Source organism: Suncus etruscus, chromosome 1 (assembly GCF_024139225.1).
Source record: "Suncus etruscus isolate mSunEtr1 chromosome 1, mSunEtr1.pri.cur, whole genome shotgun sequence".
Taxonomy (NCBI): domain Eukaryota; kingdom Metazoa; phylum Chordata; class Mammalia; order Eulipotyphla; family Soricidae; genus Suncus; species Suncus etruscus.
The window spans coordinates 82,480,864-82,497,813 of NC_064848.1; the positions used below are offsets into that span (position 1 = coordinate 82,480,864).

At 45.2% G+C, this 16,950-nt stretch overlaps 2 protein-coding genes across 4 annotated transcripts in view; both read left to right on the forward strand.

The window, feature by feature from the left end:
• LOC126024027 (A-kinase anchor protein 2-like) overlaps window positions 1–16,950 on the forward strand; it is a 154,174-nt gene that overhangs the window by 101,439 nt on the left and 35,785 nt on the right. The window lies entirely within an intron of this gene.
• Window positions 14–199, forward strand: LOC126024713 (metallothionein-1A-like). The gene has a single exon (XM_049785159.1). The coding sequence runs from the start codon at window positions 14–16 to the stop codon at window positions 197–199; it is 186 nt and encodes a 61-aa protein (XP_049641116.1).

Sequence of the window (16,950 nt, forward strand, 5' to 3'; positions counted from 1 at the left end):
CCAGCCCTTCCAAATGTACCCCACGTGTTCTTGCACTACTGGCGGATCCTGCTCCTGCGTGGGCCCCTGCAAGTGCAAAGACTGCAAATGCAGCTCCTCCAAGAAAAGGTGCTGCTCCTGCTGCTCTTCAGACTGTGCCAAGTGTGCCCAGGGCTGCACCTTCAAAGGGGCATCGAACAAGTGTAGCTGCTGTGCATGAACCTGGCGAGGCAGAGTCCAGCATCCCCTCCCCCCCCAGGTGTACATAGAGCAATGTAGATAGACCAAGGACTACTCTGTGGGCATAACCTGCTAGCTCTCATCTCTGTTCTGGGCAATGGAAATAAAAGTCGTTGGCTTTAAAAAAAAAAAAAAGAAAATGCACCTCATGAGTGTTAAGTTTTTTTCTCCAGAATTGTCAATAGGTCTTGGAGAAGCTACTGTGTCTTCCAGCCTTGAGCTGCAAAGAACTCAGTGGATGGGACCAAAGTGGCTTAGCGGTAGGGCATTTGCCTTGCATATGGCTGACCCAGGATGGACCTTGATTCGATCCCCGGCGTCCCATATGGTCCCCCAAGCCAGGAGTGATTTCTGAGCACATAGCCAGGAGTAACCCCTGAGTGTCATCTGGGGTGGCCCAAAAACCAAAAACCAAACCAAACCAAAACAAAACAAAACAAAAAAAACTCAGTGGGTGAGATGATGAAAAGGTGCAGGTTTATTCCCCTGAAGTCAGCAAGGCCTGGCATGATGTCTGGGAATGGGATAACAGAAGGGAAGGGCAGGGATTCTCTTGTGAGATGGGTCCTCGGTGGAAATATCATATTACTGCAGTGCAATTATTGTTCATCTTCAAGCTCCTTAGCATTCACTTTGTACATCAGTAAGATAGGCAGTGCCTTAACATAAACAAGATTACATTAGCAAAGCCAAAATAGTTTTATAAAGCTTTACCCAAAACTTGGGAATGTTTTGCTAGAACAAGCCCCCTAAAAGTGATTTTAAATTTACAGAAGTCCTTGTTTGTATTTCTGTGTTCATCTTTCTGCCTTTTATTAGGCGGATGAGAAGGTTGTTAGACTTATCTGTACATGTAAGTTGTGAAGAGTCAGGAGGGAAAAATACTACTGATGAAAGAAGACAGCATCCAATTTTGTTCTCATCTAACCAAGCCTGAGGACACTTCTCAGTGGAATTTTCCTATGGCATATCCAATTTGTGACATAGTTGGTGAAATTCTATGACATTTAACTCCCAAGGAGGAATTTGGTTACTCACAGAATATTTCACAACTTTGCTAAGACTAGGAAGCCTAATGGAAGGAAAATCTTCCTGTACAACAGCTGATGAGTTACTAAACAGTGACGGAAAAGGAAGATTATGCTGTCATGTGTAGAGTGATGATCTGAGCCTAAAATGTTTATCTATTACAGCAAGCAAACAGATTCCTCAGGAGAAGGCTATGCCTTTTGTTTTTCTTTACTGTTTTTTGGGGCCAGACCCAAGTATTGTTCAGGGATGAATCCTGGCTATGTAATCAGGAGTGACCCAACAGCAACAATTATCTATCAGAGATTAAATTGGGATCAACTGTATACAAGGCAAATATCTTTTTTTTTTTTTTTGGTTTTTGGGTCACACCCAGCAGTGCTAAGGGGTGGTTATTCCTGGCTCTATGCTCAGAAATCGCCCCCAACAGGCTCGGGGGACCATATGGGATGCCGGTATTTGAACCACTTTCCTTTTGCATCCAAGGCAAATGCCTTAACTCCATGCTATCTCTCTGGCCCTGCAAGGCAAATATCTTACTTATTGTACTATTTCTTAGGACCCAGAAAGTTTCACCCTACACTTGGTCATCATAGTTGAAGGCCCCACTTCTTATTGTATAGACAAAAAAATGGAATTAAGTGGCATTTGATTTACTTACATAGTTTACAAGCCATGACTTAAAAAAAAAAGATTCTACAACTTCTTTATTGATGTACAATTACTTTCAAATATTACCTTTCTACACTTGATCTTAGCCAAAAGGCTGAGAAGCGTTAAATATTACCTTTCTTTTTTTTTAATATTACCTTTCTAATTACAAAAATAATAGTTGCTTGTAATAGAGATCTTTGTGGGATAAAAATTAGAGGTTCCATTTCATCTTTTCATCCTGCCTTTAATATTGAGTTTTCTGTATTCTTTAGAATTAACCACAGCTAAGATATTGATGCCATTCTTCCAAACAGTATATACAAATGATATCCTTGGTGTTCAGATAAGTTAAATTAGATACCTAACTTCCCAGGACAGGATTCATGTTTCTTGTCAGCTCTATCAATATTTTTATGTATTTTATTATTTCATAAATTAATACATTCACATGGTTGAAAAATTTAAAAAGTTTGTTGCTGAAACAAGAGTACAGTAGGTAGGGAACTTACCTTGTATGCAGCAGATTTGGGTTTGGCCTAAGCATTCCTTATGGTTCCTGGAGCACTGTCAGGAGTGATGTTTCCTGAGTAAAAAGCCAGGAGTAACCCCTGGACATTAGTAGGTGTGCCCCAAAATTAAAAATAAAATCCCCCAAAGTTAATTTAAAAAATGTGGAAAAGGATAGTGAAGATAACTAGCTTAGTTGTCTAAGCTCACCTCCCTATTCCAGAGAAAACCTTATAGTAATTTCTCATGTAACTTCCTAGGGGGAAATCTTTGTATATAAAGTTGCTCATGTATCTTCCTAGTGTAATCTTTGTATATACACAAAAAATTAGAGATATGTAAGATGATGTCATCACATTCATTTTTGGTTAACCTAGGTGTTGCAAATATATTGTTTATTTCTATTTTAGCCACTTTTTATTGAGTTTCTTTCGCAAGACAAGCTCCATCCTGAACTCTGTGTTTCCTCTCAGCTCCCTAAGGTCATAACATCTTGTTCTTATCTCATAGAGGAGCTCAGTTGTGTTAAATAGCAAAGCCCATTGTTCTTCAGAATTCTATATTTCTCTGTGCACATCTCTATTAATATGGCATCATTCCAAATTTTCATGTAGTTACAATCAACATCCTTTCTATTTTTTTGTTTGGTTTGTTTTTGTTTTGCCTCCAAATGGTGCTCAGAAGATCCCAGGACCCTCTGGCAATTTGTGCCAATTAGGCCAGTGATTCCACTGAAGTTGGGAAGTTGGTTCTACTTGGACTTTGTAGGGCTGAAGAGTACCAAGATCACACAGGCCACATCCAGCAGTGCTTAGGAGTACCTGGTGATGCTTGGTGTACCATTTGGTATTGGTATTTGGAATCTGGGTTGGGTACACATATTAGCAGACATAATAGCAGCTTTAAACATCCCTTCTATAGGTTGCTTAATATTATCAGTTAAGCAAATTATTTTTCAGATGCAATTTTTTTTCTTCCCTGTGTTAGGAATGAGACCTCAAGGTTATATCTGTAAGACATGAGCTCAACCCTTGAGCCACATCTCTGGCCCCAATGCTGATATTTGGGGGGGGGGCACACCCAGTGGCACATAGGGTTACTCTGGCTCTGAGCTCAGAAATTGCTCCTGGCAGGCTCAGGGGACCATATGGAATGCCAGAAATTGAACCCAGGTCCCTCCCGTGTCAGCTGCATGCAAGGCAAATGCCCTACAGCTTTGCTACTTCTCCAGTCCCTACCGTTATTTGGTTGTTTTTGTTGTTGTTTTTGTTACTTTTTTTTGTAATTTGGGCCACAACCATCAAAGCTCAAGGTTTACTCCTGGCTCTGCACTCAAGAATCATTCCTGGCAGGATTAGGGGACAATATGAATGCCGAGGACCAAACCCCTGTTGACAGAGTACGAGGTAACTCCCTACCCACTGTACTACCACTTTATCTCCAATTCTGATTCTTCTTGGTTGTTGTTATTTGGGGAGAGGGGCCTTCCTAAGCAGTGCTCAGGATTTTCTTGGCAGTGTTCCAGCGTGTGAGGGCTCAAACACAAAACTGGTATGAAAAAACAGCGCTTTGCCCACTGAATTCTCACTTACGTCCCAGATGCTGTGTGCTTACTGCTGCATGTTTTCATGGTCTGCAGACCTTGACCCTTCATGTCAACACCTCTATGTGCCTCTGTGTTCATGGTACACCATGAACAACAGGAAGCTGTAGGGGATTAGAGAGAGATCTCAGATCCTGAGGGAGGGCACGCACAGCCAACTCAGTACAGAAATGGGGTGCTTGTCAGGCCCTCCAGGAGGTATTGCATTGGCCTGATAGACTTTTCACCTTCCCTTTTATTCTTTCTTATTTTTTAAATCTTATTACTTTATTTAAACACTGTGGTTGACAAAGTTTCTCATATAAAACAGTTAGTTGTTTCTGGCATCTCATGTTCCAACACCAATCCCATCACCAGTGTAACATTCCCTCCACCATTGTGTCCAACTTTCCCACCACTCCACCAAGTCTGTTCCCTTCACAAGCACAAAATAATTCACTTTATATTGCTTGTTCCAAGTAAACAGTAATGGAATTATCAAAAAAAAAACTTAAGTAAAACAAAATTTGTGAAAGTTGTTATGTCTCATAATTTTCAGTTCCCTTTCTTACAAGATTACCACTAGTAAAGACTTGAAAGTTGATTTGTTGTTGAAGCCAATGTTTCTTTTTTTTCTCTTTTATTTTTATTTTATTTTTTATTGTTTTTGTTTTAAATATTTTTATTTAAGCACCTTGATTACAGAGATGATTGTAGTTGGGTTTCAGTCATATAAAGAACAGCTCCCTTCATCAGAGCAACATTCCCATCATCAGTACCTCTATTTTTCTCCTCCCCCACCAGAAATCCATGAGAACATGGCTTGGCCACAGTTGGGGAGGTTCATGCATGTGTGAGTATCCTTAATTCTGCTGCTCTGTAGCTAGGGAAGTGGAATCCTGAGGAGCAGGAAGGTACTGCTGGGAGAGTTTGTTGTTCCCATCCCAGCTATTTTTCTCTCACTAAATTAAGGTTGGGTCTACCATGTTTCCCACACTTCCCTTCAGTATAGGAATTTCTTTGAGTAAATAAACTTGTTCTTTAAATTGTAAATATTCCCATGTAGGTCACCTCTGAGGGGTAAATTTCTTTACCAACCTGGAGCTCCATGCTGAAAGGCAGGCTCTAGGGCTTGGAGGAGGGATCTTGCTGTGAAGGCAAGAAGGATGATTGGGTGGAGAGAGGGTGGTCACAAGCATTTAGAAAGAACTTCTGCACAGCACAAGGCCCAAACTTTCTTCACTTGAGTTGGGACCTTGGAACAGTTTAGGCTTCTAGTCAGGCTTCTAGTTTCCCTGTGTTCCAGGTAGATTAGAGAGAGGCATTTATTCCCCCATCCCCAACCTCTGACTCCCCACTTTGCAAATCATGTCTTATCATTTTAGTGTTTTAGGGTTTGTGTGGGGGTGTGTGTGTGGTTTGGGGTGTGTGTCTAACTCTTGATGTGTGCTGAGGAGGGAGGGGTGTTACTCCCAGTTCTAGAAGCTGAATCAGTTGCCTTTAAAACAGGTATCTTAACCCTGCACTATGTTTTCAATGTCAGGAAAGAGGTTCCCCACCTCCACTTCCCTTGAGGGGAGGATTTGGGGAAAGCACTTCTATACCCAGCAGTTCTCAGGGGCAAGTCCTGGCTCTGTTGTCACTCCTGACAGTACAAGGAGAAATAGGGATAGGAAGAGGATTGTAGGTGTACCATGATTTGAACCAGGGTTGTAGCCACTACAGACTTGTACAAGGCAGGTATCTTGCTTCCTGTACTATCTCTCTAGCCTTGTACCCGCCATTTTGAATCTGGCTTCAGTATATTGCCTACTAGCTCTCAGGTTGTTCTGATTTCCCTGATGCCATCTGGTATAAAGAGCTCTAAAGAGCAAGAGCTCCATCAAAGGGCCCATTTTAGATAGAGCTGGGTTCTTCCCATGACCCTTGGCATCACGCCTGGCATCACACCTGGTAGAGGTGTGCACTGTCCCACCTGTGTTTGTTGTCTTGATTTCTCAGCTCTGACTGTATCACCAGACTTGGAGCTCTCTGGAGTGCTTCATCTTTGCTTCAGATTCAGGTCAAAATGACAAAACTGCATAGCTGAGATCAGGAGCAGATCAGTACAGTGGAGGTGTGGGGTGTGCCTGTTTTTTTTTTTTTTTCATTCAATTTTTGTTGTTGTTTTTTTTTAACCACTCTTGGTGGTGATGCTCAGGGATTACTCCTAGATGTGTTCAGGAGATCATATGGGATGCTGGGAATGGAACTATGTGTTTTTTGTTGTTGTTGTTGTTGTTTTTGGTTTTTCGGGCCACACCTGTTTGATGCTCAGGGGTTACTCCTGGCTAAGTGCTTAGAAATTGCCCCTGGCTTGGGGGGACCATATGGGACGCCGGGTATCGAACCTCGGTTGCGATCTTTCCTTGGCTAGCGCTTGCAAGGCAGACACCTTAACTCTAGCGCCACCTCGCCGGCCCCGAATGGAATCATGTGTGAGGCAAATGCCCTATCCTTGTACTATAGCTCCAGCCCTGTTCATTCATTCTTACTGGAAGCCAGATTGAGAAGAGAAGCCTGTAGCTGTCTTAAGCTCATAGTTTCAATGACAGTGTCCCTCTTGCATTTACTTTTCCACTTTTCCTATTGGGATGAGCACAGCTAAATCTGCTTCCCTCCCTCACTGCTGGGGAGCAGACAGCACATTGCCTAGGTGAGGGAGGGATCGTGGTTGGCTGCCAGAACTCACTTCACACCTACTAGGTGATCTGGGCACAGGTGGCTTGCCTTGAATGTGGGAGATTCCCATCTTCCCAGGGCAGAAAGAAGCAAGGAAGGAATGAGTGCCGCACGTGGTGTGTGTGTGTGTGTGTGTGTGTGTGTGTGTGTGTGTGTGTGTGTGTTTAAAACAGGCCCTGCCTCCAGGGGACACTACAGATAATTCTGGATGATGCTCTAATCGCAGCAGGAGCCCCAATTAATTACTTGAAGATTCCCCAGCTGCTGAGCCCTCACCAGTTGCATTCTGCTTCCCAGCCAACCAGGACCAAGTTCTAGTGCTGAGATGGTGCCAAGAGGGAGGGTCCTATGCCACCGATGCTACTTTGCTATTTCCTCTCCAGAGACCACAAAGTTGGGTGATATTTCTATTCTGAGATTCACCCCTACGGCTTAGTCAAAACCACTTTTCTGGAAGTTTTCATTGTAGAGAGGTTTTAACACCCTCCCCCCAAATGTTGTATTTAGGTGGGAAGGAAGTGGAGTGCCTGCCATGTCCAGGCTTTGATATGACTGCATGTGCTTATACATATGCACACAGTGTGTGAATAAACAGGTGTTTACAGTGTGATTTTATGGGATTCCACTATGTAAAACCTATATCCTAGCCTCTTGAGTCCTCTCCTTGGCCCAGACAATAGGATTTGAAGAACACTTACAGTTTTCTCTTTTATGAACAGGAAAGAGTGAATAGGTTTTTGTTTCCATTTTTTTTTTGAGGGGCAATGCCCTCTCGGTGTTCTCACAGTGTTCAGGGAACCCTGTGGTACCAGGAATTGAATCCAGGCACCTGGACTTGGAAAGACTAAGCTTTCCCACTTGAGATGAGCTACATCCCTGAACATAAAGTAGTTGTTTTGCCAACCTCCTCAAGGGCACCAAGCAGACGGTGTGATGAGGTAGCTGGCCCAGCTCCCACCCTCGCCTCTTTGAAGGAGTTTCTTCTCAGAAGCCCTGCCCTGGCTTGTCATGCTTCAGCAAAGTATTGCTACCCATGTGGCATGCTTTTCCTTACCTCGTTTTACTTTAGACCCTGAAGTAGCATCTTGAGATGCCTCTGACTGTACAACAGAACATTCCAATTATTCCAAAGGGCAGCATGAATGCAAAATTTCCAGAATGCTCCCTGGGGACTTGGTATCATGGAGTCAGTTGCTGAGAAAGTCCCAGATTATTTTAAGGGAAATTTCTGCTTATTAACTATGCTGACACTTAGGGCAGGGATGTGGTGAGAGAGAGAGAGAGAGAGAGAGAGAGAGAGAGAGAGAGAGAGCGAGAGAGAGAGAGAGAGAGAGAGAGAGAGAGAGAGAGAGAGAGAGAGAGAGAGAGAGAGAGAGAGAGAGAGAGTTCTTTGGATGTTTTAAACAGTTGCAAAAATATTTTAGCTTCTGAAAAGAGCCTATGTGGGTTCCATAACTCTGGTTATCTCTCTCCAAATTGTGTTTGGGGAGGCTCCATAAGTTTTGTTTGTTTGGTTTTAGTTGTAGGCCACACCTGGACATGCTCAGGGGCTACCCTGGCTCAGCACTCATACATCACTCATGGCAACACGGGGGATCATATGGGATGTAGGGGACTGAATCCAAGCGCCCTACCCACTGTTCTATTGCTCTGGCCTCTCAGAGGTCTTCATCACTGGTCAACTCTGAGGCCCTAGGCATGCAAAATGCTCCTTCAGTCACAGGGGCATACTTTTCACACACTGACTCAAACAGCAGATCCTCTGGGAACCCTCTGTGGTATTTATTCTCCTCTTCCTCTTTCATTTTTTTCTTCTGTCCCAGAATCTTTCTCTGTGAAGAAAATAAGTCCTGAATGGACTTTCTGGTCAGCTACACTATTAAATTATTATGGCCCTGCCTGAACCCTTACACCTCCCCATTTTCTCAGTCAACCAAAAGCTGGGGATGAGGAGGGTGGAGCTAGGTGCAGTATAGTAGCTGCCATGTTGGATCTGTTGGAGCTGCCATGTGTGATCTTATATCAGTGATTTCCACTAGCTTTGTTTGTGGTACCAGAGAAGTGGTAAGGTAAGTGGTAAGACAAAAAGGTAAGGGACTTGTAGGTGATTCTTTGTCCACTCAAGGCTCCTATGGAACTAGCTGTGTTCTGTGTGCTGGAAGATTTTGAGTAAGTTTTGAGAAGGTGAAGCCTTAACCCCCAAATTGCTTAAAATTAGAACTCTCATCCCTAACTCCTTTTGTTCCACTTGAGGGTATGATATAATGGAATATAACCAAGTAAAATACATCTTGGAGAGATCAGTAGAGGACTTAAAAGGTGTTAGTGAGGGGCTGGAGAAATAGTATAGCAGGTAGGGCACTTGCTTGAAAGCTTAGTCAACCCAGGCTCAATCCCTGGCACCCAATGGTCTACTGAACTATATCTGGAGGGATCCCTGATTGATGTATGCTAGTGGAGCCCAGGTTCCAAAAATGAGGATCTGGTGAGTTGCAGGTCTGGAAGCAAAATTGATGCAGGAAATAATCCATGCAGAGAAAAGGTACAAGAACGGGTCAGGAAATCCAGCACTCAAGCCAGGAATCCCTCCACACAAGCCTTCTGCTTCTAAGAAGGAAAGCAGCTTAGTGTAGGAAGACCAAAGGACAAGCACCTGCCTTTCTCTGACCTTCTTTGATTGACAAGAAACAGGCCACACCCTAGGGTGGGAAAGGAATACCAAGTAGGGAATAATTCAATAATCCCATCAACAGACCATACCCTAGGGTAGAGTATTAATATTGGTTAGTAGAATATTGATAATAACCAGTAATCCAACAGCTGTCCTCCTGGAATAAGCCCTGAACATAGCCAGGTAGGCCCCCAAACAAAACAAGACCAAACAAAAGTGATAGTGGGATAATACAAATTAAAAAGAAATGAACTAGAGTGTGAGTAGTTGAAGAGGCTGGTGCAGATGCAAAAGATGGCTTGGCCCAGGTGGACTCTATCGTGGTCTTCAGGCTTTCCCCCTTTCTCTCCTGACACTAAGGGAGGGACATATGGGGTGGATGGGGGGCCGATGCAGCACTGGTGTATGTCAGGACATTACGTCGTGACATTCACTGGTATTTTTTTTTCTCATTGGTCTCCATTTAAAAAACCGTGCGAGGGCGCTATTTAAAATAAAAATGAGAGGACTGACTGTCAGTTTAGGAAGAGACCAGTTTGGGTGGGGGTACCATATATTTTCAAAATAAAAATGAGAGGATGGACTCTCAGGCCAGTACTCTTTACCTACTTGTTTACTCTCAGCGGCCTCTTGGCCTCTTCCTTCTTTCATTGTGTAACTGTGGTTGCTACCATACTAGGTTTCTGATTAGTTCCCATGAACGATGACAGTTGAGTCCACTATCTTAAGTTAGATTGTTTATTTTCCCCACTTATTATTTTTATCCTCTTTGTGAACTGTTCAATAAGGTATTTTGGTGAAAGAGTCCCACTCTATCTTTCCTTCCCTTTGTTATTTGTTCAATAAGGGAGTTTGTAGAAGTGTCTCTCCATTTAACGTTTATATAAGAACCAAGTCAATTGGATTGTTCGATTTGTTCTAGCATCCCCATAGGCACCAATCTTGCTGTGAACTGTTCAATAATGAATTTTGGTGATAGAGTCCCTCAGTTTAATTTTTTTTTACGGGCCACACCCGTTTGATGCTCAGGGGTTACTCTTGGCTATGCGCTCAGAAATTGCCCCTGGCTTGGGGGGACCATATGGGACGCCGGGGGATCAAACCTTGGCCCTTCCTTGGTTAGCGCTTGCAAGGCAGACACCTTACCTCTAGTACCACCTCGCCGGCCCCTCAGTTTAATTCTTATGTTTGAACTAACTCACGGGGATTGTTGGACTTGTTCTTGCATCCCCCTTATGCACTGATAACACCAGGTGGCATTATTCCTGGTTTGCATGGGCACATTAAAGGGGAAAATACTATACATACAAATAAGTTCTTATCTAATAGAGATAGGAACACACAAATCTTGTGGTGCAATGGAACCTTAGAAACCCTGAACATTGACATGATGACCTGGCACAGGCCTCAGAAGTTTGGGCATTTTCCAGTCTCCCTTGAACCAGGGAAGCCATCTATGAAACATCCAACATTGTTTATGACATCACGTGGAAGCAATCCTCTACCAGGAATACCCTACTGCTGCTCTGACATCGATTTACTCAAAAGTGTCTTCCCTTAACACTGAGAAGATTTAAACAACAACGACCTGCATACTGGACAGGGCTTTCTGCATTGCCCGTTAATTGTGAGTTGAAATTAGACGCCGCTCCACACCATCCTGACTTCAGTGTAGGAAATACAGGTTCCAGGACCATCAGTCCAGAAACGTGAGATCAACAACAGAGACTGTGAAAAATATAACTGTATGGGTACTACAGACAATGACAGGACATTTGCCTGGAGCCTAGAAATGGTCTTATGTCTTATGTCTTATGTCTTATGTCTTATGTCTTATGTCAGGAAACTTCAGGGGTAGGGTCTCCTTGTACTTAGGCCAAAGTTTTTCCTTTCCATGACCCCCATACTTTGGTGGGCCCATGCAAACGATAATTGCCACACTAACATTGTTTTTACAGTGCTCCTTTGACTCCAAACCTTTAAGAAACCACTAGTAAAAATATCTGGAACTGAAAAAAAAAGTTTATATTAGTGTTAACATATATGCTTTTAGATGCACTAGCATTCTGGGGCATAAAGGAAGGAGATAAGGAATATATGCTTGGGAACAGGAATGAAGGGAGGACAACATTGCTGGTGGAAAGGCCCTCATTTATTGTCACCGTGTACCTTAAATATCACTGTGTAAGATTTGCCATTGTGTACTTTAAATATCACTGTGTAAGATTTGCCATTATATATTCTAATAAATGTCTGTCATTTAAATATATATATAAAAAAAAAGATGGTTTACTTCCAGCACCTGGGACACTACTCCAGTGATTTCCAAGTAATGAGGCAGGAGTAGCCCCTCAGTACTTTAGGAAGGTATAAAAAAAATGTAGCCACAAAATCACATCTAGTATCTGCTCCCAGCAAGAATTAATAAATGCATATTTTGAAAAGACTTAAAAGGGAATGCAATAAATATTCACTTCCTCTGAGTGGAGGATGAGTAACTTCTGCTTTTTCAAGTTTTCTACAAAACTTTTCAGATTTCCTGCATTGAGCATTGACTACTTTTATTTATGTTGGGCATGCACAAACATGCATGCACACGCGCACGTACACACACACACGTACACACACACACGTACACACACACACACACACACACTACACCCCACACTCACACTTATAGAGTTTTAACTGGAGCAGACTTAAGGCTCTTTCAGAGCTTTTTCACGCCCCCAGCATCCCCAGGGAATCATTCCAGGCTTGTCCAAGGCCCATCTCTGTCTTCCAGTTCCTATGGGACCCTCAGTTCTCCCTTCTTCTCTTAGCAGGACGGGGGTGGGGTGGGGTGCTGAGATCCTCTGGAGCCGCCCCTTCCTGTGGGCCCCTCCAGCTCAAGCCACCCAGGGAGGGGCCAGGCCTCTTTGAAGGGGGTTAAAGTCCTTCTTTGTGTGAATGGCCTTTTAGGGAGCAGAGGGAGGGCCGGCTGTGACATCACACCCTTCAGTCAGGAGGCCCAGCAGGAATTTATCCCGCCTGAGCCACTGCACAGGAATCTGTCTGGACCCAGGCACTCACTTCTGATGGGCCTTGGTGAGACGCACACGCTGGGCAGGGTAAGCCGGTCTGCTGACCTCCCTCGCTGCCCTTTACTTGCTCTGTGAGCCGAGGGGTTCCTTTGGGAGGCCTGAGGGAGGGGGGGTGCAGTGCTGCGGCCAACATGGGCAGCTGAACTCCCACTGGAGCCCTGCCTTGCTTCTGGGAGATCTTGCCAAACTCGCAGCTTTCACAGGAAAGGGCAGAGAGGAATTCACACGCAGTGCGTGCACAGTCATACAAGTTACTCAGGCAGAGAGAACTGGTGTGCGAGCTTGTCTTAGACAGAGAGGGTGTCCTTCATTAGAGGAGTACCCAGTGACACAGCAGTTCGATGATGGTTTCTTCCACCTCACCTTGGGGGCAAAAGGGGGATACAGTCTACTGCTGGACTTGACTACAGAACTCTCTGTTTTTACAGAGTGACTTGGGGGCTTATTAGCAATTGTGATTGTTGTGATTCTTAGAGGAACTAGGGCCCAGGAGAGGGAAGGAGAACTTCAGTGCTCTGTGTGTGTTCACGGAGGGTTAATCACCAAAGCATCTGGCACCATTTCCTCTTCCCCTGGCTCTCGGCCCCAAACAGTGGATTTCCTTCAGGTCCATGGTGGTGCTCTGGTTTTGCTAGAGCCCTGCCACTTCTGGTTGGCCAGGCATGAGCCAATATCCTGAACTATTTGAAAGCCAAGAGGGACACACACAGCAAGGGTAGAATGACAGAAAGCCGAGCTTGCACTTTTCTTTCAGCAGAAGCAGTTGCCTTAGAAATGGTTCGTGCCACAGGCATCCCAGCACCCTCTGTGGCCTGATCTTTAGCTGGTGGGAATGGGCACTGTGTAGGCAGGTGGGCATTCTAGGAGCTTCTGGGGAACACATGAGACTCCATTTGCTGGAGAAAGAACGAAACATCTCTCAGCATTTAGAGGATTTGCTTGAAACCTCACCCCCCTCTGATTCTCAGTCCTGCCTGCAGAAAGAAACCAGCCTTTCACCAGGCACCACAGAAAAGACCAGTGCGGCCTTCCTCCTTACCCTTGCCAGCTGCCCTGCTACCCTCTCTTGGGCTTCTGGAACTTCCTGAGAAAGCCCAAGTTGCAGACATATTCATCAAATAACACCTTGTCCTTTTCCAGATGTACAGCCTTTCGTGTGAGCCAGTAGCTTTTCAGCAGGGCCTAGGGGACACTGTTCACAAGGCTCGAGTGTGAAGAGACTCTGTTTCATTACAGAAGGGCCACTTTGCTTCCCCAGGTGCAAGGGCTGAGACATAGACAAGCCTTGTTTCCCCTGGAAGGGGCATCTGTCTTTGTGCCGGTACCTGAGGCTCTAGCTGTAATGGTCTGGACCAGCAGGGCTCAGCTCAGTAAGAAAGGCTGGCCCTGTATCTGTAGGGGGAGGCACACCTAGTGACGATCAGGGCTTATGCCTAATTCTGCACTCAGGAATTACTTTTGGCTGTGCTTGGAGGATATCAGGGGATATGGAATATCTGGGATCGGACTGCAAGCAAAGCAAATGCCCTACCTACTATGTTGTCTCTCCCAAACCTTTTTAGACCGGTTGGCTGGAATAACCTCCTGGCAGGAGGGTTTGGAGAGAAACTGGCGATTGTTAGCATCTGCTTCCAAGCTGAGGGTCTCTACCCAGGCTTCTGGTCTAAGTCTTTCTTGTGGCTACACCCTGGTCTATAGGATCTTCTTGTTCTCCATCAGCCAGGAGTCTCCTGGGAATGGCTCACACCATGAACACCATAACCCTCTGGCTCTGCCAGCCTGAAGCAGTTCTGTAAGAGGGGAGGAGAGGTGGGAGAGAAAAGCTGCCAGGGCTGGAAAGTAACTTGGGTTATCAGGTGGGGCACCTCCCTGTCATTTCCTGGTCCAGAAGTCTGAATGAGGACCCGAGGAAGCAAGCCTTGCCCAGCCTTATTTGCTCCTGCTTGTTCTATCTTCCAAGGGCTGAGTAGAAAGACACTCCCATTAGGGATTGCCCTCTGGCCTGCCATCACCGAGAAGGGGGCAGAGGGAAAGGCTAGCTGCCCAGGAACTGGGGCTCCCTCAGTCTTTATCCCATTGTGCTCCTGCCCACATGCATGGGCCCGGTTTGCCTTTGCACAGGTTATCAGGGCTCCCTCCTCTTTTGCTCCCTTTATCATGGTTCTCTACCTCTCATGGCCTTGGAGAGCAGGGCTGGTGACTCCTTGAAGCTCAGGGACAATTTATCCTCCTGGAATACATGGTGACCTCTTGAGCAACTGTGTTTCCCTCACACTCCTCGGGTTCCCTCAGCTTGGGTTTTCTGACTCCACCAAACCTCCTGACCACAGCTCCCTCCCAGCTTTCCCAGGCAGAAGAAGTGTGACCAAAGGGCGGGTCCCACTGAGTTTCCCTAATTTAAACTCAAACGTCTGTTCTGTTCGCCATCCAACCCCAGATGTACAGAGGCAGAACCTCTTCATCTATCCTGGGGCAGCTTCGAGGTGCCAATTCTTAGCCAGGAAAGGGGTCACGGTGCTGTCTCTATTCCTACTCCTGCCCAGCACCACAGGAAAGAGAGGGAGGTGAGGGTGGAAATTGAGCCGCTTTCAGCTCTCCCAGCTATGAGGAAGTTTAAGTTCACTGCCAGGCACCTGCTCATTGACCAAAAGTGAGTTTGTACTTTGTTTTTGTTTTCTTTTGGTTGGGGGAGGGGTGGTGCTACACCTAGAGGTATACAGTGGTTGGTTCTGGTTCTGTTTTCAGGAAATACTCATGGACCCTCTTATGGGATGCTGGGGACTGAACCTGGGTTGGGCACTTTGATGTAAGGCAAAACTATCATACTTCAACCCCGGAGTTTGTACTCCAGGTGGAACTTAAAAATAACTGGAGTAGGGGCTGGAAAGATAGCATGGAGGTAGGACATTTGCCTTGTATGCAGAAGGATAGTGGTTCAAAACTGGCATCCTATATGGTCCCCCGAGCCTGCCAGGAACGATTTCTGAGCATAGAGCCAGGAGTAACCCCTGAGCGCTGCCGGGTGTGACCCAAAAACCAAACAACAACAAAACTGGATTAAAGGATCAGGTCACCTATTACCAGGGGGAAAGGGTTTCTAATTTAAATATCTCAGCTTTAGTAGGAAGTATGTTGGCTGATAGAGTGCTGTGTATTGGATGTGGGTGCAATGAGGGTCACATGGTGAATGCGGTGGTGACAGTTGTGGCTGAGAAGTCAGAGCGTGGGTGAGAGTGGTAGGAAATGAGGGAGCTGCATGGGCAGGGAGAGTGAGTGGAAGCTTAGGTTTCCTGTTTGTCCTTAGAGTGGAGGGCATTTCTCTGGGTTCCCTCTAGGGCCTGCCAGAACAGCTGGAGAAAGTGGTTCTCTGTGTGTGGGGAGAACCCTGCTTCGTGCTCAGAGGGCTCCACAAACACTCAGGACACCTTCCACCTGAAGGTTTTCAGGGTCCTCTTGTGTGTGGTCCAGTGTAAACCTTCTTTAGGCTCTTGCCTGGGGAAACTGAGGGGAGTTACAGCCTTTCCCACAGTGTCTATGGCAGTGACTGGGAGGTGGAATTACCAGTATTTGCCTCTGAACAGAACATTCAGTCTTGAGACTGAGTGGAAATCAGACCCGGTTTGAGCTGGAGGGTGCTGCAGAACAGAAGGTGAGAAGCTGAGATGAGTTTCTAGGGAGTCTACCTCTAGCCACTCTCAACAGAGAGGAGGGCAGGGGTCATTGGCTTTAGAGGCCAAATCACAAGTGTTAATCCAACTTAATAGATTCAAATGTACATACTAGGGCAGGAGAGATAGTGCAGACATTAAGGTACTTGCTTTACATGCCAGTGACCCCAGTTTGATCCCTGATACCTCATATGGCCCCCCTGAGTTTCACCAGGTGTGAATCCCACCTAATGTGCAAACCCTCCATCAGAAAGCCAGATAAATGCATTCTTTTCTTTAAAAAAAATTTTTTTTTCTTCATCATTGGGGTGGGTTTTCCTGTGATTGTAATCACATTCTAAAGTCTTGTGGTGGAAAGAGGAAGAACTAGCCTTCAGATCTTTGTGTCTTTTTCTTTTCGTTTTATTTTGGTTTGGTTTAGAGCCACACCCAACGATACTAAGGGGTTACCCTATCCCTGCTCTGAGGAGTTACTCCTAGTGGTACTGGGAGATCATATGGGATGCCAGAGATCAAACCTTGGTCTATGTCAGTGCTTCTCAAATAGTGGGGTATGCCCCCCAGGGGGGCTCAAAGCTCCATAAAGGGGGGGTGTGTTTGACCTTGGCAAACACTGTCATAGTAAGCTAAGTCCTGTGTTTATGTCTCTGTATGTCTCTGAAGCTGAGAATTGCTGTATCCTGCTTCAAACCCCGCTTCGAAAAGCTATGCATTGCAGAACGTGCTCGTTGGAGCCATTAATCCAGACATCACCTCTGATTAAAAAATCAGCTCAAATTATTATATATATATTTTTTCAGGTTAAAGTTACTTTTT

Excerpts from the sequence above, each read along its gene's own strand:
- LOC126024713 (XM_049785159.1), top strand. The coding sequence starts at position 14 with ATGTACCCCACGTGTTCTTGCACTACTGGCGGATCCTGCTCCTGCGTG.